General features: G+C 48.8%; 1 protein-coding gene across 8 annotated transcripts; it reads right to left on the reverse strand.

Annotated features, from left to right (window-relative positions):
* Nucleotides 1–2,621: 2,621 nt before the first annotated feature.
* Nucleotides 2,622–25,534, reverse strand: TRIM29 (tripartite motif containing 29). Of its 8 annotated transcripts, XM_065738470.1 has the most exons (10): nt 25,487–25,523; nt 24,373–25,405; nt 17,366–17,461; nt 15,511–15,744; nt 14,970–15,168; nt 11,731–11,814; nt 8,722–8,787; nt 7,466–7,567; nt 6,312–6,388; nt 2,622–3,593 (listed from the first exon to the last, which is right to left on the reverse strand). In XM_065738470.1, the coding sequence occupies exons 2-10, from the start codon at nt 25,231–25,233 to the stop codon at nt 3,531–3,533; spliced, it is 1,782 nt and encodes a 593-aa protein (XP_065594542.1). In that variant the 5' UTR covers nt 25,234–25,405; nt 25,487–25,523; the 3' UTR covers nt 2,622–3,530. The 8 variants fall into 8 exon arrangements, with proteins under 8 accessions (XP_065594542.1, XP_065594545.1, XP_065594544.1 ...); XM_065738473.1 differs by having other exon boundaries at nt 7,466–7,564; nt 8,728–8,787; nt 24,373–25,533; XM_065738472.1 differs by having other exon boundaries at nt 8,728–8,787; nt 24,373–25,533.
* Nucleotides 25,535–25,847: the final 313 nt, after the last annotated feature.

Consider the following 25,847-nt stretch of genomic DNA (forward strand, 5'->3'; position numbering starts at 1 on the left):
TTTATAGTCAATATGTGTGAAGATAAAACAGTGGTCTGTCTTGCTCTGGTGACAGAAGTCAAATGATTAAGTGAGGGGAATGGATTATTAAAGCAGATCAGCTCTTGGAGCTGCTTGCTTTGATTCCTAGCTGGCTACTGCAGCCAATTTACACCCAAACAGAGGGGCTGACCTTGTGCTATTTACTTTTCTATGCACTGGCACAGATCATTCATCATGCCAGTTCAGAATTACCTGTGTGCTAGCAAACTTCAGCATAAATTTGTTCTCTTCCTCGTGTGAGACCACTGTTCTCCAAGCAGGCTGTGCACAATGGGGTCACGATGGAAGCAAGGCTGCAGCAAGATGCTGCCCCAAAGGGCACTTTGCAATCATCCTTTCCTGAGTGCGTGCCCCCAGACCATCCCAGTGGGCTTCTAACATCCCCATGCCACCTCCTGGGGATCTGCTGGGGATGCAGAGCTGACTCGTGGCCCCATACCCCAGACAGATGGGGGAGAGAGACCTGAGCACATCCCACACTCTCAGGCTGCGAAGCTCCTTGCTGTGCACGTGGCTCTGGGCTCCCTGAGCTGCCAGGTTCATTCCTGCAGCCCCACATTGCTGCTGATGCTTGGGTGATCAGCTCCATTACCTTCTCCAGCATCACAGAGCCTGGGAGCGCGTGTGTATCTTGCTCTTCTCATGCTTAAGTGGTGGAACCGAGATGTTTGCAGCAATTTTAGGACAGGAAGAAGATTGCTTTTTAATCACAGTAATAACAGTAATGGAGGCAGTGAGTGGAATTGATGGGAAGGAGCTGAGCTCTGTTCTCTGGTAACTCCTGTGCGGGGTAAACAAGGAGGATTTACTGGCTTCCAGTGAGGCAGTAGTGCCCTCGCTGCTGAGGAATGGCTGCCAGCAGTGTGGGAGGGGGAAGCAGGTGGTACCCAGTACCTGGAGGGGAATATTCCGGGCATCTGCTGAGAGCTCTCTAATCTCTGGGGTAAATGAACAAACCTTGCCTTGACTCTGCATCTTTAGCTGCCCATGAGGGATTTTTCTCTTGCTCGTAAACAAGAGAAGCCTTCGTATTGAAGATTGGAGAGGTCAGGGGGTCTCCTTGCAGAAAACAAGTTGGCGTGGTGGGCACCTGTGAGACAGCCATGCTGGGCAGAAGTGCATGTCCCTTGGCAGCACACCATCAGAGTGGTTTTGGAGGTAATGGCCTTAAATTGCGCTAGGGGATGCTAAGGTTGGATATTAGGAAACGTTTCTTCTCCAGAAGAGTGGTGATGCATTGGCACAGGCTGCCCAGGGAGGTGGGTCACTGCCCCCAGAGGAGGGAATATGGCACTGAGGGATGTGGGCAGTGGTCACGGTGGGGTGGGTTGGGGTTGGACCTGACAGTCATAGGAATGTTTTCCAACTTTGATGATTCTGTGATTTTAAAGAGGCTTCAACTCGTTCCTACAAGCACACAGACACCAAAGAAAGACACCTCGTCCTCAGGGTATTTTGTCAGACATGGAGCTTTCTCCTTTATTTCTGCAGTATGTGTTGCACACGTGAAGGGCCCGGCTTACATCAACGTAGTCTTGTCCTGTTTGAGGAGATGGAATTCCTCTTGCTTTGCTGATCAAGACAAACATGATAAAGACAGTTCATGCAGAACACACCTCAGCAGGAGGTACAGTGGGGCCAGGAGCTGTACCCCCTCCCCTGCATCCCTGCAAGCAGGGCTGGGGGGAAGGAAGGATGGAGGGGAACCAGCTGGAGGGGATGGGGAGCAGCTCTGTTTGTGCTGTTGGATTTTATTGTGTGTGCGAGATCTGAATGAGGCCCCAGAGTTGAGGAGGGGAAGGTGTGAAAATGATTGGGGCTGGGATTGGAGAGGGGGCAGCAGGGGGAGGGGATGCTCAGCTCCCCCACCCTGCCATGGTCTCGGGGCCATGGGGCCTCACGGGCACTTGGTATCTGAGCTGTTGCCACAGAAGAGTTTTTTCAGGGGCAGGCACTTTAACATCCAAGATTTGGAGTGGGGTAGGGATCGTGCCCACGTTTTGGGACATAGAAAGGAAGAGGTGGAAACTTCTACTGGAATGGGAGTGACCCAAGTGATAACCAGGTGCCTGCTCAGGGAGAAAAAAGTCAGTGAGATTGTGTTCTTTGGGGGGTTGGGGGCTTCTGTTAATCCTTTCTCTTGCACATACTCAAGTCCCACAATGTATTTCCTAGCAACTCTACCCTCTATCTCAGTTTCTCCTTCCTCTTGTCCTTCCTCACCACGCTACCTCCTTTTCCTCTGGTCATAAAAAAGAAAAAAAATAAAAAAGAAAGAAACAATATAAGTGTAAAATCGTGCCATTCAAGTATTCTGGAGCAAGCAGCTTTCAGCCTCAGTTTCATCTGAGGGATGGGATTAAGAAGCAGTGAGCATCATTGCACAGGGATTAGCAGATCAGTAGTCTTCAGGGAGCGATGGGTGAGAGCTGTCTCAGCCAGGTGCTGCAAGCTTTTGGGGTAGGAAAGGCAGGGAGAAGCAGCTCCAGAGACATTTGGACAGAGCAGACTGTGCCAAGCAGCTGTCAGCTGTTGTTTCTCTGTTCTGCAGCTGGAGGGCTCTGGCCCTGCAATGGGCCAACAAGGGGAGGGCTGGCAAGGACCTGACCCCTCTGCTTCATCCAAGGGGAAGGGAAATAATCTCAGGGTGCTCACAGCGAGGCTAGCCAGCGCTGGCTGGGTGCTGATATGATTCATCTATCCCAGGGACAAATCGAAAGCACTACCCTGAGCAAACAACAATGGCACTATTGCTGGAAAAATGCCTGAGCCACAATATCTAAACCAATTTTGTTTTAGGGGAATTTACAAAAACAAACTAACAAACAAAAAAAAACCCAACACAAAACCCACAGAACATGCAGTACCTGTGGCATCTAATCAATCTTCCATTTGTAGGATGGATTTTCTATCTATTTTTTAATTTGAAAAGGTCTGGAGGGGCTCCTTAATGCAATGGAGAGCCTCTCTGCCCTCAGCCAGCAGTGGCCTCGGGCTGCAGTAGGGCTGCTCCATAGGTCCCATTGCTGGTTTTTGCTACCCAGTGGGAGCAGAGCTGAGCTGAGGGAGGGTCTCAAGGAGGAGAGCCCACCAGCTTGGGATCTTCCAGCAGGATTCAGCTATGGTCACTTGAAGAGCAGGGCAACCGGTGCAGCAGAGCAGGGGAAGGGTGGGTGCTAGCCAAGCATGTGTGTTTCCTGGAGAAGCAGAGCAGGAGCTCTGCAGAGGCAGAGGGAAGGGTGATGGCAGAGGGGGAGTAAAGAGGTGAGAGCAGAGGATGGGGTTATGTTGTTAAGGCCTGCAGAGCTTTCAAGTGGACTTGGAAAAAATCCGTGTTTCCTCTAGAAAAGGCTATTCCCTTCTGCACCTTCCCTCTCCCTGGCAGAGATTAGAGCAGCAAGGTTAATATAGTAGCAGGTACATCCATGAAAATCCGCAGCTGAGTCTTCGCTCCAAGTGCTGCCAGCTCTTCCCTACATCTTCAGGAATCAAGGTGCCTCGTTGGAAGTGGCTCCATTGCCTTTGTTGACGTAAAAGGGGCGGTAATGTGACTGCAATGGAGAATTTGGGGCATTAAGTTTGACCTTCCTTCTTTTTCTGGCCACCTATACTTCACCCTCCTCGGTAGCCCAACACACTCCTATCTTAACACCTTCAGTCCTGCAGAGCAGCCCCACCTCGTTTCACTGCTGGAGCAATCAAATGCGAATGGTGATGCTGTTTGATTTGCACTCACGCTTTGCATGGACATCATGCCTAAGCCAAATGAGTCTGTGCATGATATAAACCCTCAGACTGTGACTCATGCTTTGACAAGAGGTTTCTGGGAGAAGAGGAATGTCACCTCTATTTTTATGCTTCTGTCAGTGTCTTTTAATTGCTCGCTAAGCTGAGAACTCTTGGGAGCTTTCACACTTGAAGCCATGCACAGTTATGTGAGCGATGGCCTGTGCTGCACGGTGCTATGTGTGCTCTCTGGTTGGAGAACCAAAATTCTTGTGCATGGAAACGCTCCCACAATGGAGTATTGTTTATTTTCACCTCCATGTGTTTCAGGGCCCTGTGTAAAAGTCTGGGTAAGCAGAAGTGTAAGTGGAGGAGACACAAGGGCAGGGCCTAGGGGAGCTGCCACGTTCCTCTCTCTCCAGCCCTATTACCACGGTCTCCAGTTGCATCTCTTCACATCAGGACCCACCCCTGCAACTTCCTTCTTATTTACACCATTACAAATCAGCAGCACGTGGCAAAGGTGCATTGTGCAGCCTAGTGCTGGCTGGGGGGTGACTGCAGAACACAAAAGCCCATTTACAGGCCGACTGTGTCAGGTGAAATCTTTAGCCTGAATCCACCAATACCGAGGCATTCAATCCGTTCTTCCTCACTTTTGTTGCCCCCCTGCACTGCAGTGCTGTAAGCATGAGGGTTAAGGTGACATGAGAAGGTGCTCACACCGGGGGAGTGGTAGACAAGGCAGTCAGGGCCAGGCCTGGTTTTGCAACATCTGATCTGTCTTAGGTTTGATCTGCTGCCCAGCTCTCGCTTGCAGAAGGTGGGAGAGACCTCCCAGGAACATTAGTTGAGGCTGGGAGCATGGGAGAGCAACTCAGCCCATCTTGCTGCTCAGTGCCATCTCCCAGTGCCTCCTGCTCAGCGCTGAGTTTCGTTGAGATCCTTTTCGCTTTATGGCGTCCATTCCCAGAATAGTTAGGAGATGGAAGAAGGGTCCTTCATTTTAAAGAAGTCCCTCTGGGTTAAAAGGATATTCCTCCTTAAACACCAGAGTTCTTTGTGAACATTCGTATTTACAGACCTTTTAGGATGTGTATTACTTAAATACATATTTAAGACTACTTTAAAAGCTAGATTATTGGGCCAATGGACCATAAAAGCTCACGCAGAGCTACTTCAGCCCGGAGTGTATATTTCTATTTTGGGACTTCTTAATGCTTATATTTATCAACTCGATTGTTAGGTTCAGGGATATCTGGTGAATATAGGCTATAAAAGCAGAATAGCCAGCACCAGTATGCATGAGGGAGACAAAAAGAGCAGTGCCTTTGGGTGGGAGACGTCACCAGGCCTTCTCAGCGGGGATGAAGGGAAGTGGATGTTGGGTCAGTGTCAGAAACCATTGGCTGGAGTCTCCGTGTGGGCACACACATGGTGAAGTGGGGGATCTTTTGAAAAGGCGGTGACCAAACACAAGACAGAGAAGATAATGCATCTCCTTGCTGCTCCTAGGAGATGTGCTTTGCTGTTTGAATACTCAAAGGTGGATTTTCTGAAGGAGCTACAGCCTATCATGGGACATGCCTTGCACTGCTATTCATCTCCTGGAGGGGCCTTTAAAATGGAGCAGACATTGAGCTGCAGTCCTTGGGCAGCCCCTTTCTCACTGCTGTGTATTCCCTCTGTTTCCATCCTGCAGTCTGGGAACGCTCTTGATTCTTGACCTCCTCCTCCTTACAAGCATTATTTCCAGCAAGCAGTAAATAATGTCTCACCAACGTATAATGAGAATTCAAAAATGGGTTTTGTCTGCGGAGATGAGGGCCAAACCCTGACGTTCTTAACTCAGCTCATGCAAGACCTTAATGCATCGTGGTGCAAAGGGATGCTGAGACAAAGTGGATAAACTCAGTGCTTCTGTGGTAATTCACTGTTGGTTAACCTTGCACACGACAACTGCAGCACTACCATCCTCCAGCCCTTGTCGTGTGCTGTTGCCTGCTTCGTGGCAGTAGTGCTCAGTGAGTCATTTACAGCTGTTGTAGTGATTTATCATCATAGTCTGACCCCTCATCTTTGATATTGCGCCTGCTCACTGTAGGATGTAATTAGTATAATGCTTCTGTATGGTTCTCTGCTGGCGTTATTTACACAATCTGTGTTTTCTTGTTGTCAAAGTCTATTAAGAGTGTATGATATCCATGCAGGAAGAAAACGTTCTACAGATTGCAGCATGTCTTCTGCAATGTTTGTGTAGCTTTTAGAAGCCTGGATCGAATTCTAGACCGGGGCAAAATCCTTTCAAAATGTCACTTTGAAATATTGATTATTCCTACATCCCAGCACTTTGGTGGCAGGGAGGTCAATCTGCATCCCTCTCTGGATGCAGTTAACCACAGAAAAAATAATAGAAGCTCCTGACCTGAACCTTTCCCTTGGCCATTTCTAAAGGACCAAAGCCCTATTCTGTGGAGTCCCAGGTCCCCCAAGAACAGGTATTTCCTTTGCTGAAGCTTTCACCCCAAGGGTTTGTTTCTTACCAATACAGATTGCTTGGAGGATTTCCATGTCTGTGGCGTCACTTTTGCAGACTGATGTCTCACTATTGAGGGATAAGCTGTGACAACATAAAAGAGCCTGTTATAGGTCAGCCCCTGGCACCATCCCCGTCTCTCCTTGCAAGCACCAGGATGAGCAGCAGGACTGGAAGTGCCACGTCATTAGTATTGCACTGCTTAACATTGAAATGCAGCCACTTCTGGGGGTGGGACACAGCAGCCGTCGGACAGACACCTATTCCAGCACCCTGTCAGCTGGGAGAAGGGAGTGCAGGAGGTCTGTGTAATTAAAATGTCTGGGGAATGCAGGGAGGCAGAATGCGATCAGTCCAATTAAATTTAGGCCAAGTCCTGAACTAAGCATTCTGACTCTTGCAAAGAGCACTATGGGCTATTTAATTAGTGCAGAGAGCCGAGGACTGGGTTTCATGTCAGAAATTAATGACAGCACCCCCTGGCAATGTGATAAGCCCTAACCTCCTCCTACTGCACCAGCTCAGTTCTGATTCAGAAATAATAGCAGCCCTGCTGAATCACCACCAGTTTCAGAGCTGCCAGGCGATGGGCTTTCCCCACCATCTCCCACGTGCAAATTAATCCGACCTCGCTGTGCTTGGCAGGTGCTGGTGCCCTTGGGTTCAACCTTGGGTGCCCTTGAACTGGTTGGTGATGAAAAGAGGATGACGAGGCAGTGAGTGAGTGGGGAATGCCGGCTCAGATGAAAGAGAACTGGCAGCTTGTGCATTGCTTTATTAAAGGTTGTGCTCGGTGGCTATTACTCTTTTAGGATAATAGCTGTTTTGAAATACTGATAAAGCTAGAGGGGTAAAGGAAATGGATGTCATATGCGGTCTCCGAGCACCTAAAAGCATCTCCAATTTTCATCCCTACCCCTTACAAACAAAATCAAAAACCCCTCCAGCTATTCCACCCCTCTGGGCCAAGTCCTTCTGCCCTGGCTCGGCAGGGTGAGTCGCTCAGCTCACAGTGCACGCACATTTAAGAGATTGGCAGACTTGGGCCGGGTGTGGGGCTGCTCCAGGCCTCCTGGTGGGAGCAAGAACAGGATGAGATATCTTATTGCCTAAGAAAGGGGCAGAAGGGAGGGAGGAGGGCAACACCTAAGTGCCCAGTACCGGTCTTAGTGAAGAGGCTCCCATCAGACTGTTTGCTGAAGTCACCGGGCGGATTCTGTCCCACCGAGGAGAACTGAAAAGGCAGCTTAGTGCCATTGCCTACTGGAAGATAGAAGAAGTTGAGTTATTCCGAGGGGGATGCGTGCAGCAGGGGGGAACCTATGCAATCCAACACACACCCTGTGATACTACCTCTAACCAGCTTAGAGAAATGAGGATCAGTGGCTGCATCCTTTTTCCCTAAATGAGGGCAGCCTGTGAGGGGTTTCAGTGAACAGTGTGTGAGTGTGGAGGTCCCAGTGAGGGAAGAAACTTTCTGGTAAGGCCCAGAGTGCATGTGTGATCCAAGAGCAGCATCCTTGCAGGTAAATGGTATCTCCAGACCCTGGGATAACAAGGCAAAACGACACAGCAACCAAAGCTCCTTTGCCTCAGAGCTGTTGAAGCCTTACTCAAAGCCCAGCGAAATTAAAGCAAGGTTTCCCCTCCTGGCTGCCAAAATGGTTGTGAGAGAGGAGCGATGAGATGGAGCCAGCCCTGGACGTGGTACAGGCAGTGGGTGTAGGTGCCCAGGGCTCCCCAGGCAGGAGGCTGCGATGCTTGGGTGAAGGGAAGGCCCTCTGAGCAGGAACAGGCAGAGGGAGCAGGGATAGGTGGGAGATAGGAAGGCTTTTCTGCTGCTGGTTCTCCCCATGCCACCACAAAGTCCCCTCCCCATCACGCTGGGTGCTGTACAGGCAGCGAACACTGGGCAGGCCACGACACTGAGAACTGAAGTGATAAGGAAAAGGTGTATAGGAGAGGGAGGAGAGCAGCCTCATGCTTCTGGGTCTGGGTTGGGGGGAACTGAGCCAGCTCCTGGCCCTGCCCCAGCCCCTGCCGCTCGCCTTGGACCAGTTGGTGGAGGCAGTTGGTTGGGTATCTGAAGGTCTTTGGCAGTTGGTTGGATGTCTCAGGGTCTTTGGCAGTTGATTGGGTGTCTCAGGGTCTTTACAAACTGCACCTGTCTGTTTTTCATCTTCTTCTCACTGTCTGAGCAGTGAGGACCAGGGATGCCCTTCCCTCCTATACACACAGCCCTAAGAGCAGCACCAGTTCGCTTTTGGGTGTATGCAGCCAGTGCTGATAACCCAGATAAGAGCTGGTTTTGTGAGACAGGGACAGGACAGCCGAGAGGGGAAGCAGGACAGGTCAGTTAGACAGCTGGAAAGCTGTGGCACGGGTGTTAGATCCTTTCAAACTGAAGGCAGAATTACCCGTACCAAGTGTTTCCTCAGTTGCTTGGAAGGAGGAAAATTCCCATGACCGTGGGTTGAAACTGGCTGTAAAACAAGAGCATCCAGTTCAGCAGTCGGCTCCTGGTGAGCTGGCTCTAAGGGCTGTGCGTGGCACTGCTCTACGAAACAGTCCCCACCATCCTGGAGGCAACCTCAGCCCAGAAATGCGGTGTGGGGAGGGAAGTCTGATCTTTTTGCTCTGTGTCCCAGGGGCTGGTGGGACCTGCCATCGCTTAGTGAACAAAACTCTTATTGCCACAGCTGCCAGCTGCAATTTGCCTGCTCATCGTGGCTGTTTTGCAAAGAGACCTGCAGGCAGAGGCTCGCTTTTAGGGCACAAGAGACACGAGCAGAGCAACGTCTCTTGCTCCACCAGCGGGACAGGGCTTTGCTAGGACTTCACGCAGGGATGCAGCCTTCTGCTGTTCGTGCCTTTGTGAGCCACGGGTCTGCCCTTGGAGCACAAAGCGATGAATGCTTTGAGCTGTTTTGCTGCCATCCTGTGGTCTGCTTTTCTATTTCAGCAGCTGCCTCTCCCTTCCACTGATTCAAAGACCTGCAAAGGCGCAAGGTGATCTTTCCAACTTTCTTCTGGCTTTGGGCAAACTCTTTGCAACGTCAGGAGGAAAAAAATAAAAGCCCAGTGGAAGGGGACAGAAAGGAGCACTGAGCAGCTGAGCGCTTTGTTCCTCCATCTTTTAGGCAGCATTTGAAGCCTTTTATGTCTCCCCTCTGCCTCATTATGTCACCCCTGCAGATGGATGCTCTGCGATACTGTCTTTAAGGGAAAAGAGCACTGGAAGACTCCTTCAATGCGACCAGGGCTTAAAAACAGGGGTCAGCTCGAGTCCAAGCAGTTTTTTAGTACCACACGGGTAACATTCCTCTTTGCAGCAAGCAGACTTGCTGCTGTGACCTAAGGCAGAATTTGCAGTGACCCAACCTGGTGAGAAATGGGGTGTGTTACAAAACTGTCATGAGATATTTAAGGGTTCTCTGCACATTATGCAACGCAAAGGGCGGAGGGCGTCCTCTTCTGTTTTATTTCTCTTCCATTTTATGGAATTCCTTAGAAAAGATGCAATCGGAAGCAGTGCTGGACTTCTGCATGACACATTGCAAGAGCACAGAAAGCTCAGGAGAGCTAAATGATTATGGCTGTGGTGCATTATTCATCAGATAATCCTTTGCTAGCCAGAGTGCAAGCTTAAGTGGGTCATGTCTCCTGTTTTTGCCTACTGACTCATTCTGTTCCCAAAGTCCCCATTGGTGTGGTTGCAGCAGCTGGTTCCCTTCTATCAGTGTTCCCAGAAGGGATCTTGTGCCCTCACTCTGGTGGAGGATGCAGCACTGCTCAGTCCCCATTTCAGCAGGGACTTTGTGCTGCCACATGCTCAGTTCTTTGGTTGAAGTGACTGGGTTGGTAGCAAGCACAGAACGAGCAGCTTTGGGAAGCAACGTGTGTGGGCTCCCAGGACAGTGTAGGTGTGCAGGTGAAACAAATGATCCTGCAGTGTTTGTATATTCAAAAGCCCGTTGCAGAAAGCAATGGGACACGGAGTGCTGACTGCATCCAGCAAGCATCCTCTCTGGCTCCAGTAAACAGCACTAAATCACAACCTCTAAATCCAGCAGCGGATTTCTCCTTTGTTGTGGTGGAACCCTCAGGAGGTCAGGATGCAGAACAGCATCCCCTCACCCTCTGCTCCCTTCAAATTCATTTGGGGCCATTTCCACCTGAACCCAAAGCCTCGCATTTTGGGTGGCCTCAGCCTGCATAATGGAGAACTCATTTTCAACTGTTCTTTAAGGTTGAAAGCGGTGGCAGTGCGGGATGCGGGGCTCAGACCGGTCTCTCCCCAGCACCAGCAGAACTGGGGCAGAACAGCAGCTGCATCAATGTGGGCATTTTTTACAGACAGGCTCCCTCTGAATCAGACCCTCTACTTGCAAAAATGCCCTCAAACTTGTCTGTCCCCAACTCATAGGGCCAGCAGGGAGCAGTCCTGCTAAAGGCTCGCTGATGCCTGAGTGGGATCTGCACCCAACAGCGTGCTGGTGCCCACGTGGGTTGGTAAGAGAGGAAAAGGGCAAAGGGGACATTCAGACAAAGGGCTCAGTGTTGGGAGCTGGGCTGTGCCCCCGCAGCCCTACAGCTGGGGCAGTGATATGGCACACATGCCTTCAGGGCAGCGCCGTTGCTAATTACAGGCATGGCCCTGTGCCCACCACCATCTGCCTCAGCAGAGCAGCAGCTGCAAACAGCTGGCAAAGCCAGCCAGGAACCTACTCCCTAAGGAACAGAGGAAGTCTGGATAGTTATTGTGCACTGTCCTGTCTGTGTTGCTGTCTCTATAGGCACTGCTCTGCCTAGGGCTCTATCACTTGGTGGAGTCCTGATTTAGAAATGGGGAGCTGCCATTTTATATCTGAATGCATTGAAAACATTCACTCATCCCATAGCGTTCATGTAGCAATGGGGACATAGGCAGATCACCAGGGCTCTTGTTGTCGGAGTGAGGGCTCAGAAAAGAACCCCAACCTGCTCTTTTTAGGACACATTCCTCACTTCTTGAATAATTCCCTGCAGGGAAAAATGTATGTTTTCTGGTGAAAGTAAAATCTTAATGCATATGAAGCCTGGTGTAGCTTTCACATTTGATAGCACAGAGGGGGAAGCTTCTGGTGGAGGATAATGCTTACTTCAACCTGATAACGCATGCTAAAACTCCCTGAGCATCACAAACTCCCCTCTTGAAGGAGCTCAGTTGCTCCAGCTGTCCTTCATGCAGCTAAGAAACTGTATTGTTTGGGATGGAAAGGCAAAAAACTTCTCCAAGCTTGGAGAGGAGACCCAGCATAAACAAATGCAGGGGGACCGACCTTGGACAATGTTGAAGTATGTGTGGGAAAGCAGATCTGGGGACAAATCATGAATGAAGTTCCTTTCCTTTGCTGTGTTTGGAAGAAAGCTGTTGGGTGCCTTACCTTTGGGAGACAGGAACATGGAAAATCTCTTCAAGTTGTCAGGCTGGTTCCACTCGTAGTTGTTCATCATGTACCGGTGGTCACCTGGAGGAGCAGAGCAGGCATCAGGGAAGCACCATGGGAGGAACAGAATGATAGAATGGTTGGGTTGGAAGGGACCCAACCCCCATGTCACGGGCTAGTGGCTGCCCAAGGCCCCGTCCAACATGGCTTTGAGTACCTCCAGGGACAAAGGGAAGGGACAGACAACAGGTTGGGGCTGCTGCCTCGAGCATGGGGATGGAGGTGGTCGTGCCTGTGTAAAGCAAGTTGCTCTATCTTTCTAATTCTTCCACGGGACTTTTTGGCTGCAGGACTGAGCAGTGCTGAGGTTCAGACTGAGATAGCAGAGGTTTAGGACAGCTGAAACACAAATGGGTGAGCAAGGGCTGCTCAGCAGAGCTGTGCATCCACAGGGAGACCTTGGGGTTGAGGCACTTTCTTGCCAAAGTGCTGCTGTGTGGCTAAAATTGGGTCCCACTTCAAAAGCAGTGGTTTGGGTTTGGCTGCTGTCATGTTTAACCTGCACACAGAGCTGGCACATAACCAGCAGGTCTGGACCAACAGCTATTGCAAAGCCTAACAATATGAGAGATTTGGGAAGGCTCCGCAGGTTTGTTTCTCCCATTTTTGAAGATGCTAAACCCAAGCTGCAAACAGCTCTAGCTTCCCCAGCTTTTGGTTCGAGCTTCATTCGAAGTGAGTGAACCCTTCCCTTTGCCACAGCCTGGTTCTGTTTTCAGGGAGTGATCCATAGGTACTGGTGCCCTATCTGCTCAGAACATTATATATATTTTAAGGCCTTAGTTATTCTCTGTGGTTCTCTGAAAGGATGGTAGTTTGGTTCCCATATTTAGATTGTTCCACTGTTTGATTCTCAAGTTACTGAACAAACTTTCATGCTATTTTCCTGAATTATTTTTGTGTTGTTCAAAATCCCTGGGTGCTCTCTGATTATTTTCCTCCTTGCCACACTACTAAGTAGGTACCTGTTATGACAACTAAAAGAAAGTGGATTCCCTTTGGAGTCTGCTATTAAGCAGACTTCATTCCATTAATATAATATTTCTTCATGGGAAGTTTCTTACGCTGGAAGATCAAGCTGGTTGCAAATGAATTTGTTGCAATGACTCAGGGGGAGTGTGAGTTAATTAAATCCATTAAGTAATTGTGGAGTTATTTCCTTGCAGTCACTCGATGCAGAGTGCTGTCCTCTTTCAAGTGTAACTGGAGTTTGAGAAATGGAGAGCTCTGAAGTTTCTGAGATTCACCTTAAATAACATTTCCCAACTGAGTGGATGCCACTGTTCTCATTAGGCAGGCTGCAAGCTGTGTCCATTACATCCCCGTACAGTTCCCGAAAGTGCCCAGGTTTCTGGCAGCAGTGGAGTGTTGCCCTGCTCAGAAATACTTTGGCACTCGAATCCCACGGATTTCGAGTACCTTTGAGGGTTTTGACATCAGTAGCATCTAATTGAAAGTGATCAGCTGATCAGGAGGAAGTCAGCCTTCGTCCAGAGATGCTGGAACGGAATGAATGCATATCCTTGGGTTGTACAAATGGCCAAGCAAAATGCATTGGCTTCAGAACTGGCAAAAGAAACACCTGATGGTTATTGTAACTCCAGAGGCTACTTCTTTAACTGCAGCCTACTGTTATGCTGCTCATCTGACCTTCAGAGTGCTGCAAGCTGATGTAAGGCAGCCAAAACCCCTTTGGCTCTATGCCACCCATGGTTTGGAAACTCTACAGAAGTCCAAGCAAACAAAAGCGTACAGAAACGATTTTTTGAATCTGAGCTGTCTTCCATCTACCTGACTTACATTATAGCCAGATCCCTCAGCACACGAGGTGCTGCAGTGATGGGTTGATGGTTGGTTTATAGGGCCTTAGTGGTCTTTTCCAGCCTTAGTGACTCAATGATTCAGTGGTAAATACTGGAAGACAAGTAGTATTCAGTTTCTAGTCCTGCTTGAAGGTGTGGGGAGCTTACAAATCTAGCTCTATCCTGGTTCCTGACTTTTCTGAGAGGTTGATCCTCTGAACCAGAAGCATCTCAGCCAGTTCATGTGAAGAATGGTGGTGCTAGATGAAGCTCAATGAACTGTTTGCAGTGCGGGCTCCTTGGGGCCAGGGCTTGCTCTTTCTCTTCCTAACGAAGGAAGGCAGCACACTGTCACTTGATGAATAAAGCGTTTCTCATTACACATCCAAATGTACTCTGGTCCCATGTCACCTTCATTTTTACTGCTCTAAATTGCAAATGTCAGGCTGATTCACAAACGTCAGACTCTGAGAAACACTGTCCTCCAGTAACAGGTCTCATGTTGGTCCGACTTGTGTGCACCTCTTTGCTTTTTTTTCAGTTGTTTCCTCCCCTCCTCTTCTAACATATCATCCTGTAATGTACATCTGCCTTTTCTGGAAGCTGGAGGGATTTGCATGAGTGCAGTCCAAGAAAAAGGTGGTGTGTAAATATGAGAGGAATGTCTGATGAGTACTGTGAATCTGAACGAAATAGCAGTGTTCTTGCAGATGTGTATTGCAGTGATCTTCTGTTGTATGCAATGGGCCTGAAGTCTATTCGTACATCTTTTTGAGTCACCTCTCCTGGACAGCAGGGTGCAATTTACCCTCAGGTTACCTATCCATCTTCTCAACCTTTATTGCTCTGTTATCTGAGGTCCCACAATTAATCAGAAATCAGACATTCAGCCTGGCGAGATAAGGATTTACTCCCATCCCTACTATTCTTAGTGCAAGAGGTAATTTAATGGGATTAAGGTCACAAAGGCCATCTGTGGGACAGCGTGGAAGGGAAACATGGTCATGGTGTCCTTCTACCTCACAAGCGAGCTTTATGCAACACAAATCCTCTGCAGAACTGATTGGAAGAGGCTGAAAGAGAGTGGGTTCAAAGCCTTAGAAGATTCCTTGCATTGCTGAGGTATTGACCATGCCCTCCCTGTTTGCATGAGAAACTTGCTCATCCTTAAACACCGAAGGAGCCCATGTGCTCTTCGTTTCCCTGGGACAGGAGCAGAGGAAGCACTGACGGCAGGATTTCTGAATTGCTGTGCTGGGGTGGCCTCATTTGTACACCTGCCAGTATTTTTCTTACAGTCCTGCCTCCTCTGTTACCTAGCGAGCTCCTGAGCTGGGCTCTGCTCAGGGATGGGGCATTTCTGGGTTACTTTACCATTCTCCATGTGGTTCCTCTCAATGAAGTTGCGGCCAAGGTCTGCCTTGCAGATCTTCTCCACGTGCCTCATGCAGACGTTGAGGAGGTCATCGCGGAGCAGCCCCATGGAGGGGCTCATGCTCTCCCCTTCCAGCAGCACGCTGTATGTTGGGAGGGAGGGAGGGGGGACGTAATTCCGCATCAAAGCCCCAAACTCCTGCCGAAGAGAGGAGAAGAGAGGTTACTGAGGAATATAAGATAAAGAGAGATCCTGAGAAACTGTCTATGTCAGGCTCCAAATAACACAGAGAGGGAGGCAGAATAGTGAAGGTGGGTGGGAGGCAGTCAAATGCTTTGGCTGTGAGCTGTAGCCCACCAAAAAAAGAGGAAAAGAAAAGAAATACAAGGCGTTGGCATGCTGAAGTTCATGCTTCATGGGTGCAGGCACAGCTTGAAATGCTAGGGTTGACTCCTCACATACATACGAGGAATTGAAATGGAAAAGGGCAGTGCTTCCTACACTGACTGAGAAAAGGAAAAGCAATGAGATCTTCCTGACCTGGAGGAAGAGCACGGAGTCACTGATCTGGTGGATCTGCTCCCTGTTCTCCTTGTCCTCACGCAGCAGCTTTGCCCTCTCTTCCAGCTCATCCACAATCTCTTTCACGTTCTCTGATGCAATCTTTTCCCTCTGGTCCAGGGCAGCCTTCACTTCATCTCTCTGCCTCTCCAGGTCCCGGATCAGCTCCTTGAAATGCTGATCTACTGTCGCTTTCTCATTGGTGGTGTAGTTCTTTGGGAGCAAGGGGAGGGGAGGGGAGGCAGCAGCAAAGACACAAGAGAGAGTGAGAAACAAAAGATGAAATTTCTCATGGAGTCACTTTCTAATAAGGGATGCGGGTGGGGATGTGTCCAAGCACCTGATAAGACAAAAAGGGATGGCCTCAAGTTGCAGCAGAGAATTGGATATTAGGACTTGTCAGAAAGAGTGGTTGGGCCCTGGCACAGGATGCCCAGCGAGGTTGTGGGGTCACTGTCCTGGAGGTGTTCAAGGAAGGGGTAGATGCAGTATGTAGGGACGTGGTTGAGTGGGCAATATTGATGGTAGACAAGCAATTGGACAGATGATCTTTTCCAGCCTACATGATTCTGTGATTCTCAGCATTGGGACTGTGACTACGGAGACTTTAGGTATGCAATCCTTGGCTCCAGAAAGCCATGCTAAGTAATATTAACTCTTGCAATAAGTGTGTATAGAGATAACATATGGTGCACGCTGTCTTCATCATTATAATAGCATCTCTTCAATGCGTGAGCTGAGCTCCTAGGTGGTATTTAAAAACATTGTTTAACTTTCTAACTCATAACTCTGGCTCCTCAAGAATTTAAGGACCGAATTCTCTCCATTTCAATAGATGAAAGCTTCTGAAACAGTTTTCACCAACCTCTCCACGTCCCTCTGAAATATTCCTCAGAAAGACTATGGATGTAGCTATATTCAGAGTTAAAATTTCTAGGTCACATTTCCAATAATAGTAATAGTAGTAGTAATAACAATAATAATAGAGGAGACAAAAAGCAGAACTGGCAAGCTGGTGTGTGTGTACCACATAAAAGGGAGAAGAACGGCTTTGCTTATTAATATTATGCAAATTCTCTGGGCTGTCTTCAAATAGTGTTTTCACTGCTCTATTCAGTTAGGGTGTAAATTAAAAACAAAAAAACCAAAACAAAATGACAAAAAAAAAACCCCAACAACAGTACTATTACTATATTCTAACCCTTGTGTGGTGAAAGGATTATAAAGGAGACCTCTATCAGTATGGAAATGAGCTGTTCTATTGTAAACAAGGCATACGTTGGTGTAGCTGCACTTGGTTGGTTTAGAGTGGTTGGTCTGGGGGGGCCTCAAAGATCATCTAGTTCCAACCCCCTGCCATGGGCAGGGTTGCTAGGCCAGGTTGCCAACCACTAGATCAGGTTGCCTAGAGTCCCATCCAACCTGGCCTTGAGAACCTCTAAGGATGGAGGTGGGCAATGCAGAGCACTTCTGGAGTTGATTTTCTAAGTGGAAAAGCAGCACACTTTTGTTTCCAAATGAAACTGCTATTGGTGATGGCAGAACCATAGGAACACCGAGCAGGGAGGTGTCCTGAGCCATTTCGTAACAGGGCTGTGCAGGCTCCTCTTGTCTCCTGCAGGATGTGTTGCAAAATGACTTCAGTAGGAGTTGTTGTTGCCAAGATGTGGCATGAAGGGGTGTTGGAGAGTGATGAGGTAGAGGCTAGGTAAGGAACGGAGTGATTAAGAGCTGGATGTGCCAGGGAAACTGTGGGAAGGAACAGTGACGTGAGAGAGTGGAAAATGAAGAAACAAGCTTAGGAGAGATGGAAAAGTGAATATCCCCCACACACCTTGATACGGTCCCTCTCCTTCTGCCACTTATCCACTTCATCTTCAACCTCAATGATCTTCAGCTGCAGTTGCTCCTTCTGCAGCGAGAGCTCGGCCTGCAGGAAGAGGGGAGACCCATGAACAGGGGATGCACGGTGTGCTTCGAGGCTGCTGGCACTGCTTGAGATGCAGACGGTGTGCATACAGGGATCAAGGTGCCAGAGCTGCCGGCTGGGGCAGGAGATTCAGCTTCCTCAGCAAAGACAGCAGCAGAAGCACCCACCTACCAGGCCACCGTCACGGTGCTGCTTTTAATCACATTAGAGTCATTAGCTGGAGGGGGACGAGGCCTGTTTCAAAATTCAGCTGTGTATGCAGCACGGGGCCCATCCCAGGGTGTGCCTGTGCAGCAATAACAGTTTTCATGTAATTACGGAATGACGTTTGACGAGTGTTGCAACAAAGAGGACGGTGCCTCCGGCAGGAATTCTGTTTAGACAGGATTGTGGATTAATTTGCTCTGAATTGAGAGCTTTCATGTTATGATGAAGCTGGGGAATGCTTGGAAAAGAAGAATGCCAAAATAAAAAAATAAATAATAACACAGAAGGAAGATGGGAGGAGGCGTAGCCAACCGTGCTTGGCTTAGATCAGCACCTTCACTGGGAGCCATTTGCATTTTGTTTTGCACTGGCTTCCTAGAGAAGTGCAGACTGCATGCAAGGTGGATTGGGAAAGTGGAGCCCATGGAGGGCTGGGGGCTGCTGGGGGCATCCCTGGGCCGTGCAGGACCCGGCTGCTGAGCGCTGCCCCGTTAACTCACCCGCTGCTCACCACCTCCCTGCCCCACAGATCATGACAAAGCCTTTGTTGACGTGTCTCAAGATCTTTCTGTGTTTCATGTGTGCACAGGTTGGTCACAGCACAGCTATAACTACAGGCAATCTGGCGGCGGCTCACGCGTTCCCAGAGCTCTTGAGGAATGGTGCAGTCGGGAGAAATGACATGTGCTCCTCAGCCGTGCTGTGGCACAATGCAAAGTCTCTGAAAATCCACTGTAGGTGTGGGATCCTTTGGTGAATGTCTGTATCACCCCAAAGGACTCATATTTAGGCCAAGAGAAAGAGGTAGGGGAAGTGATGGGTGGGAGTACCTGGCAGCTAACACTGTGAGGTCTCTACTGCATTGCCACCAAGCCAGGAACATAACATGCACACCCAGCTCTTTCCTCCTGGTCATTGCTGGCTTTGGGGGTGGGAGTTGAAAAGAGCAGCAAAAGAGCATCACAGCATGAAGTGCAAGAAGGCAACAAGCTGTCAACCAGCTCAGAGTGGGGAAATCTGCTCATGGAGGCTCCTGTCTTGGTGCCAGTTGTTGCCGTGTCTGAACATCCTCTAGAGCCTGAATCAAGCACAGCTGCATCTGAGAGCCACTGACTCTCACTGTTCCAATTTAGAAAACCTTTATTTTTAGAAGGAAAACAATTTGATTGTTGTTTTATTGCCTTATGAAAAAAAAAAAGAAGAAAGGGCAAAGGAAAAAAGGCAAATGTGATCAAAGCATCTCTGGGCCAGAAGAGCTGCAGCCTTATACTGTCATTGTAATTCCTTTTTGAGTTAGGAGACCACTGGCCCTCTAAACAGTGTCCAACACCCTGGCAGCCTACAGTAGCCAACTGAGAGCAGCCATCATGTGAAGCTCATGTTCTGCGAGGGTTGAGAGCAGACTTGGAAGGGTTTTGCAGTACAGGATCTTAAGGGAGATATTCTACTGATCAGGAAAGTAAAGGCATGAGCCTGGTCCTATAGTTTTCACATTTCTGAGACAGTAACTTGAAGGAATTTATGCTTTTGCCCATTCCTATGCACACTTCAGGAATCAATCTGAAAAACTGCAATACAATGCCAGTTCTTTCCTTGAGCCATGAGCTACATCCAGATGACACTGACTTTTTGCAAAAGAAGACCTCCAGAGCAGTGGGAAATATTATGGCCCCTAACTATCAGGGTGTTTTCATGGCAAGAATGTGTTGCTCTCTTTTCAGAAGTTTCACAGCCACAGAGACTTCGTAATCACCATAGATTTGAAAGGAAAGGTTACAGGAAAATTTTCCAGATGCTGGCTGGAAGGTGGTGATAACAACGTGATACTTTTACGGTACTTTTTAATTAAGATGGGTCTCAAAGGAACTTAGAAAACTATTACTTGCACGAAAGTGGTAGCTAGCTCTTAGCAGCTTGTTGGAGCTGTAAGATCCTTACACGTTGGAAGGTAGTTTGGGTGCCGCTGGGATGGGATGTAACAACTGTTTAAGAGCAACCCCACACTGCAATTTAGAGCAAGAATTATGATTTGCAAATGGAAATTACAGAGATCGTTCCAATAGCTGGAATGCAAATATCACACTCATCCAGGTTCAGCTTGGGTTAAAACACCCCTAATGAGGGCAAAGGAAACACTGCTACGGACAGCAGCAAAGGGAGGCATGAGCACACCAAAACAAAAGGACATTACCAAAAAAAAAATCAAAAGGACATTAAAAAGAGATCCAGGAACAGGAACTGGTGGCATAAAGCACAAGGAGACTAGATGATCTTGTGGGTCCTTTCCAACCTTATGAACCTATGAACCTATGAGCAGATTTGTTAAGGATACTCTGCATAGAAAGCACAGCATGAAGGGATCAGCAGAGGTAATTTCATGATAATTTTAGGCCCTGTTTGACACAGTGCTGGCTGGAAGATTGCTTTAGCTGCTCACGTACATCTTGCCACGCATTCACAGTAGGACCTTCCTAACCTCCGTGAAGAAACTTCTCTCCTAGGTTCCTTCATATTTCACAGGTTTTCCATGGTCAACAGTCCCTGATGTGCTCATGTGACAGACTCCCCCAGAACAAATCCACTGGGTAAGAGTGACGCTCAGAAGTACCTGCTGAGAGATGACAGAGGGGCTGTACCCATGGTTGGAGGGATCCCCACACTGCAGCAATGACAACAGAGGTGAAAAAATGTGGGACACACTTGTTTAGACCATTAGGTTTGACTGTGGCAAGCCGAGAAACGCTGGCACCGAGAGTCTGAGCTCATAGAGGATCCCCTATTACTGTCTAAATTAATTAGGACAGTCAAGAGACCTAAGTGAAAGTTTGGAGTGCACATCTAAACATCCACAAGTGAACCCAGCCCTTGTGCTGAAGGACCTGGAGATGTGAGATTATGACTCTTGCATCATGACGCAACTCATTTTTGCAAGGCAGCAATACAAGCATCGTCATGTCTTAATGCTCTGGGAACCCAGTCCCTGAATCAGGGAACACCCCTGTGTCACCAGCCTGGGAGAGCTATGGTAATTATCCGTCAGCAACAACCAAATGCAATTATGAAGTGGGAGAAGAAGAGCTGAAACGAGTTGTCCCAGAATAGGGTTTGTATTGGAGGTGGCACGGCTGAGAAATCAGCGTGTTGTTTGTTTGAGATGATTTCTGCTGCTTTTGCCATCAGGTTTTTCTGCCCGAGCTTTTGTTAAGCAGAAGCAGGTGGCAATGGGCTGCAGTTTCTGCAGACTGCCAACATCTTGCAACTAATGCCCCTGGTCAGTGCCTAAGCTGAGACCATAAAAAGTTCTGTTTGAAGGAGATGGAGGGTTCCTCACCCACAATCTGGTGCGTATTCCCCAGGTTCTGCCCTCACTGTAGAGGCAGCACTGCAGGATGCAGACAAATGGGCAGAACTGCTCTATATCACAGCTTCCTACAGGTCTGCTTGCCTGCCTTCCAGCAAGGAGTGGTGTGTGGGTATCAGCACTGCTCCTGTGGAAGGAGCATCCGTGTGTCCGCAGAGCAGTCACAATGAATGCAGATAAGACCCCAAGCTCCACCGTGCCCTCACCTTGCATCCGTGGGAAAAGCCAAAACCTCTCTTCTGGCACATGGATATACTTTTTTTTTGCTGCACAGCCAACCAGAACAATGCAGAGAGGCACAGATGGGAGCCCCTCTGGATCCCCTCTGAGGATGGCTGACTTCAAAGCCTCCCCAGCCTCTATGAAGGCTCCACTCTTAGAAGCAAGCAGGACACCCAGCTCCCATTCCTGCACAGCTTTTCTCTGCCGACCCTTTAAACCTGCTGTACGGTGGGAACTTTTCTCTAAAGGTAAAGAATGAAAGGGAAAAAAAAACAGCAACCAAAGGGTTTTTTTTTTTGCTAGATCTGAGCCGACGTGCTGAGCGCTGAGGCCGCGATGGATCCTAACGCTGAGTTATTTGCAGCTCGGTGGCTGGCAGGCATCTGTGAAGTTGTCTCATTCTGAGAATGGGCCTGTAAAACAGGTTTGGGATGAAGGACGTCTGTCTGAAAGGGGGGGTCTGGTGCTGCTGATGAATCAAGCTGACCAGAGGGGTTTATGTGAGCGTGCAAGCTGCAATCAACAGCTCTCTCTTTTCAGTGTTGTGGTTATTACAGTGTCTCACAACCTTTTTCTCGGCTGTTTCCTGTGCTCGTTCTGGTAGTGGTGTTACTTTTGCTTTAAATCTGTAGCAGGAAATTCATGCAAAGTGGAACTGGGGAAGGCATTAAGGGTTTTCTGGGTACAATAGGCAAATACCAATGGGTGGAAACTTAGAAAAAAATAGCTCCATTTTCCCTGGCAAGTTGGCTCTGCCTGACCCCTTGTGCCAGCACAAAGGATGAGGGGCTCCCAGCCTGGCTCTGCAACATGGGAGATGCTGCTGTGATCTCCCTCTGCCTCAAAGAACTCCCAAGCTTTCCACTGCTTCTCTAAATGCTCTAACCAGAAAACGTCTGCATACTGGCTTGTTTGCATTCCTCTTCTCTTAAGCTGCACTCTCTCTGTCTGCATGGCGCAGCAGTTACATCATTCAGCTCTTCAGCTGTCCCTCAGTTTCCCTCCCTGTGGGCCTGTAGCAGGGAGAAACTCGTGGAAGAGGTGTAAACTGGGTTCATTCTGCCACATGGAAGGAATGGGAGCATAACACACCTTACTGCACAACAGCTACCCTGCAGCTGCTGAGTGCCAGGTGATGCCATGGCAGCAGAGATGGGGTTGGGGTGGATCTGGTGTGGATGGAGTTGCCCCAGTGTGGGGTTTTTGCTCACTCTTTCCACAAAGGCCAGCAGCACCAGGTACACTTTGCCACTCCACTAATTTGTGGTCGTGTTCCAGCTCAGTTGATTTGCAAGACTTGAAAAGAAGAGGTGGTGCACACGAGGGACGTGGCAGTGCTCATCCCTCCCTGTGGTCATTGCTAAGGCTCCACCAATGGTGAATAGATCAGGGCTAAGGGATAAACACTGGTAAGCAACAGCTCTGCTGTTAATTGTTTTTGTCTGAGTGAATACTCCCTCAAGTTACAACATGACCAAGACTCCTTGTCAGGAGAAACTTGCACATGTGTATGATTCATTGATAAAGCCCTAAATCCTCTGGGCTTAGCAGCAGCAGAATCAGCACAGGGCAAGCACAGACCTTACCAGAATGGCATGAACACTCTGGGAGAGAAATCAAACACCATTTAAATCCTAGGTGAAGGTTCCTCCACCCAGATCTGCTTGGCTGTGTACAAGTAAGGTGTTGTAGGTCCATCCAAATATGAAAGAAGCTCTGGCCAGCTTTGGTTCTTCAAGGGAGCAACTCTTAAACCCTTCCCAATGGAAATGGCTGAGAGGAATGGGATAACACGGCAAAGCTTTATGAAGGTTAGGCATCATACAGTGCGTAATCTTTCAAAGCCAACATCAAAACACAGGACCAAGGAATCATGAAACAAACAGCAGCTAGCAACCCCTGCAGGAATTTCTTTGAGAGACTGTCTGAGAGATGGAAGAAGCTCTGTCTGGTTCCAGGAAGGCTGCCAGGTGAAGATGACATTGCAAGAGAATACCAAACGCTGTGCAAGGAAAGGCAGAGAAGCTCTAAAAAAAAAAAGATGTTCCTCCAGCATCATGAGTTAAACCTTCTTAGCACTGTGAAGAGTTGTGTGTAACTCAAGAATTTCCAACAGTGGGTACTTGTACGTGCCTGTTCACCACATCAGAGCTCTGGGGCTGTGATTAAGGCTGGGATTCAGCAGGTCTGGGTGTCCTTCCAGCTCCTGCCTTGGGCTGGCTGTAACTCTAGGCAAATGGTTTCATTACCGCTTTATGGGTCTCCTTTCTGTCACCTCTTCTGCCCTGTCTGGTCCCAGAAGGTCTCCAGGCTGGGGTGTTTTACAGAACTGAATGTGGTGGGACCCTGACCTTCGCTGGAACAAGTGGGATAATCATATATCCACCCAGAAAGCAAACAGACTGAGAATTCAGGCAAACAAAGGCAGAAGACTTTCATTAGAGTGAGCACTGGTTCACCTGCCAGCCCCATCTCTTTATATGTCCATCTTCTGAGACTATTGTAGTAACACTTCAGGGAAAAATTAAACGTTCAATGTTTGCACTAAGGTTTTTTTTTTGTTGTTTTTTTTTTCTTCATCTAAGCTTCAAAAGACTCTTCCCACAGGTGGGGCTCAGCATCATTATCTCCGTAACAGAAGAGACAAACAAGAAAGCACAAGCTCACTCTGGGGACCTGAGAACTCAATTTTCTGTTGTAACCACAGACTTGAGCAGCACTGATCCGTGTGCCCGTGTCCAGGAGGTCCTGAATTCAGGCACAGCCCCACTTTGGAGCATTGCACAGACATGGTCACAACTTGAAAACTGTGGGCTCAGGGTTTTGGTTCAGCTCCTGCTGTGATCAGGTTGGGTTTCATGCCCAACCAAACACAGTCTGCTGCACCACACCACGGATGTGCTTCTGTAAGGAGCTGTCTGTAGACAGTCCCAATGCAGCAGAGCATCAGTCCTCCACTGACCCCTTCCCATCCACTGCCCTTGTATCCCAGAATTACACTGCAGCCATGATTTTAGGAGAGACCGTAGGATAGAGAGCCAAAGCTCTGGAGTGACATTGAATTCAATCAGGAAGATGATTGAAAAAAAAAAAAGTAAGAATTAGAAAAGCATTATATTACCTCTTTTCCTGCTTTCTCAATCTCCACCGTCACCGTGCTGTGGTTCTTGTGCTCCTGGAACATGCAGAGGTAGCAGATGCACATCTGATCTGTCTGACAGAACAGCTCCATGGTCTTCCCATGCACAGGACATTTTCTTGCTTCGAAGTCCCTGATGGGGTCGAGGAGCTGATGGTCCCGGAAAGCTGCTCCCTCCAGGTGAGGCTTGAGGTGCAGCTCGCAGAAGGAAGCTTGGCACACCAAACACGACTTGACGGCCTTTTGCTTGTTATCGATGCAGGAATCGCACAGCACATCCTCCAGCTTCACCCTGGGCCGTGAGCCAGCTGCTCTGTCAGGCACCTTGTTGAAGGTGGGTCTTCTCAGGTCTCCCGTCTCCACCAGAGGCAGGGAAGGCTTCTTCATGTCCCCTATCTGCCCGCTGGAGAACAAGGGCTTCCTCCCTTCCCCTTCATTAGGCAAGAAGCTCTTTTTGGAATCCAAGGAGAAGAGGGACTTCCTGAGGTCGCCCTTGTCTGCAAAGGAGAGTGGGGTTCTCCTCATGTCTCCTATCTGTCCGCTGGCAAATGGCATCTTCTTGGAGTCTGCAGAGTCCATGCTGAAGTAGGTCGATCTCTTCTCATCGGACGACTCCACAAACTGAATGATGGGCCTCTTCCAGTCACTCCCAGAGAAGAGGGAGCTCTTGATTTGCCCAGTCTCCAGGGAGGTACCGCCAGTGCCCTTTATTGGCTCTTTCTCGCCTCCGCCAGGATTTGTCGCCTTCTTCACTTCTTCATCCTTTTTTGGGGTGGACGGACTCTTCACATCCTCTGCCTTCCCAGCGGTGCCGTTTGTCCTTGCTGCGCTCCCCGTTTCCATTGTCTAACCAGGGTGGGTGGTCTTCTTGGCCCCTTGGCTCTGTCCTGTCCCCCCGTGCTGTCCCCCGACCCCTGGAAGCAGCTGTGGCCGTGTGCCTGCCCACTGGGCGTCCCAGCAAGGAGTGACGGGGGAATGCAGGGAAGCTGCTGCCCAAATGACGCACCTGGAGCTCCTGCAAGGAGGAGGAGATGAGCTCTGGGATAATGCTAGGTAGAGGCAGGGAGAAAGAAGGAAAGAAAGGAACAGACGTTACCAGGGATCAGAAGCTACAGCTGTGCAGTTAATTATACAAGGCGGTCCACACCCAGGAACATTCTTGTCTAACCAGGTTAGGGAGGAAGGGCTGTTTATATACATAGAAATGCTCGGAAAAAAAAATCATTTTCATTAAGATGCAGTAACCAGTTCGACCGCTTGTTTCAAAAATAATTTTGCTCATTGTTGCCAGGAGCTGAGGTTACCTCCTCGCTGAGGCTCCGAAAGGCCATGGGATGCCGAGGATGGGTTTGTCAACTGGGTCATACACATGCACAGAAATAATTATGGTCGTCATTAAAATGAACGCCTAGAATAAAGCATTCTTAAACTGGGTTCCCCCGAGGGCTTGCTGTATT

This window comes from Cyrtonyx montezumae, unplaced genomic scaffold, assembly GCF_038088225.1.
Source record: "Cyrtonyx montezumae isolate F1298 unplaced genomic scaffold, pur_monq_1.0 scaffold_22, whole genome shotgun sequence".
NCBI lineage: Eukaryota > Metazoa > Chordata > Aves > Galliformes > Odontophoridae > Cyrtonyx > Cyrtonyx montezumae.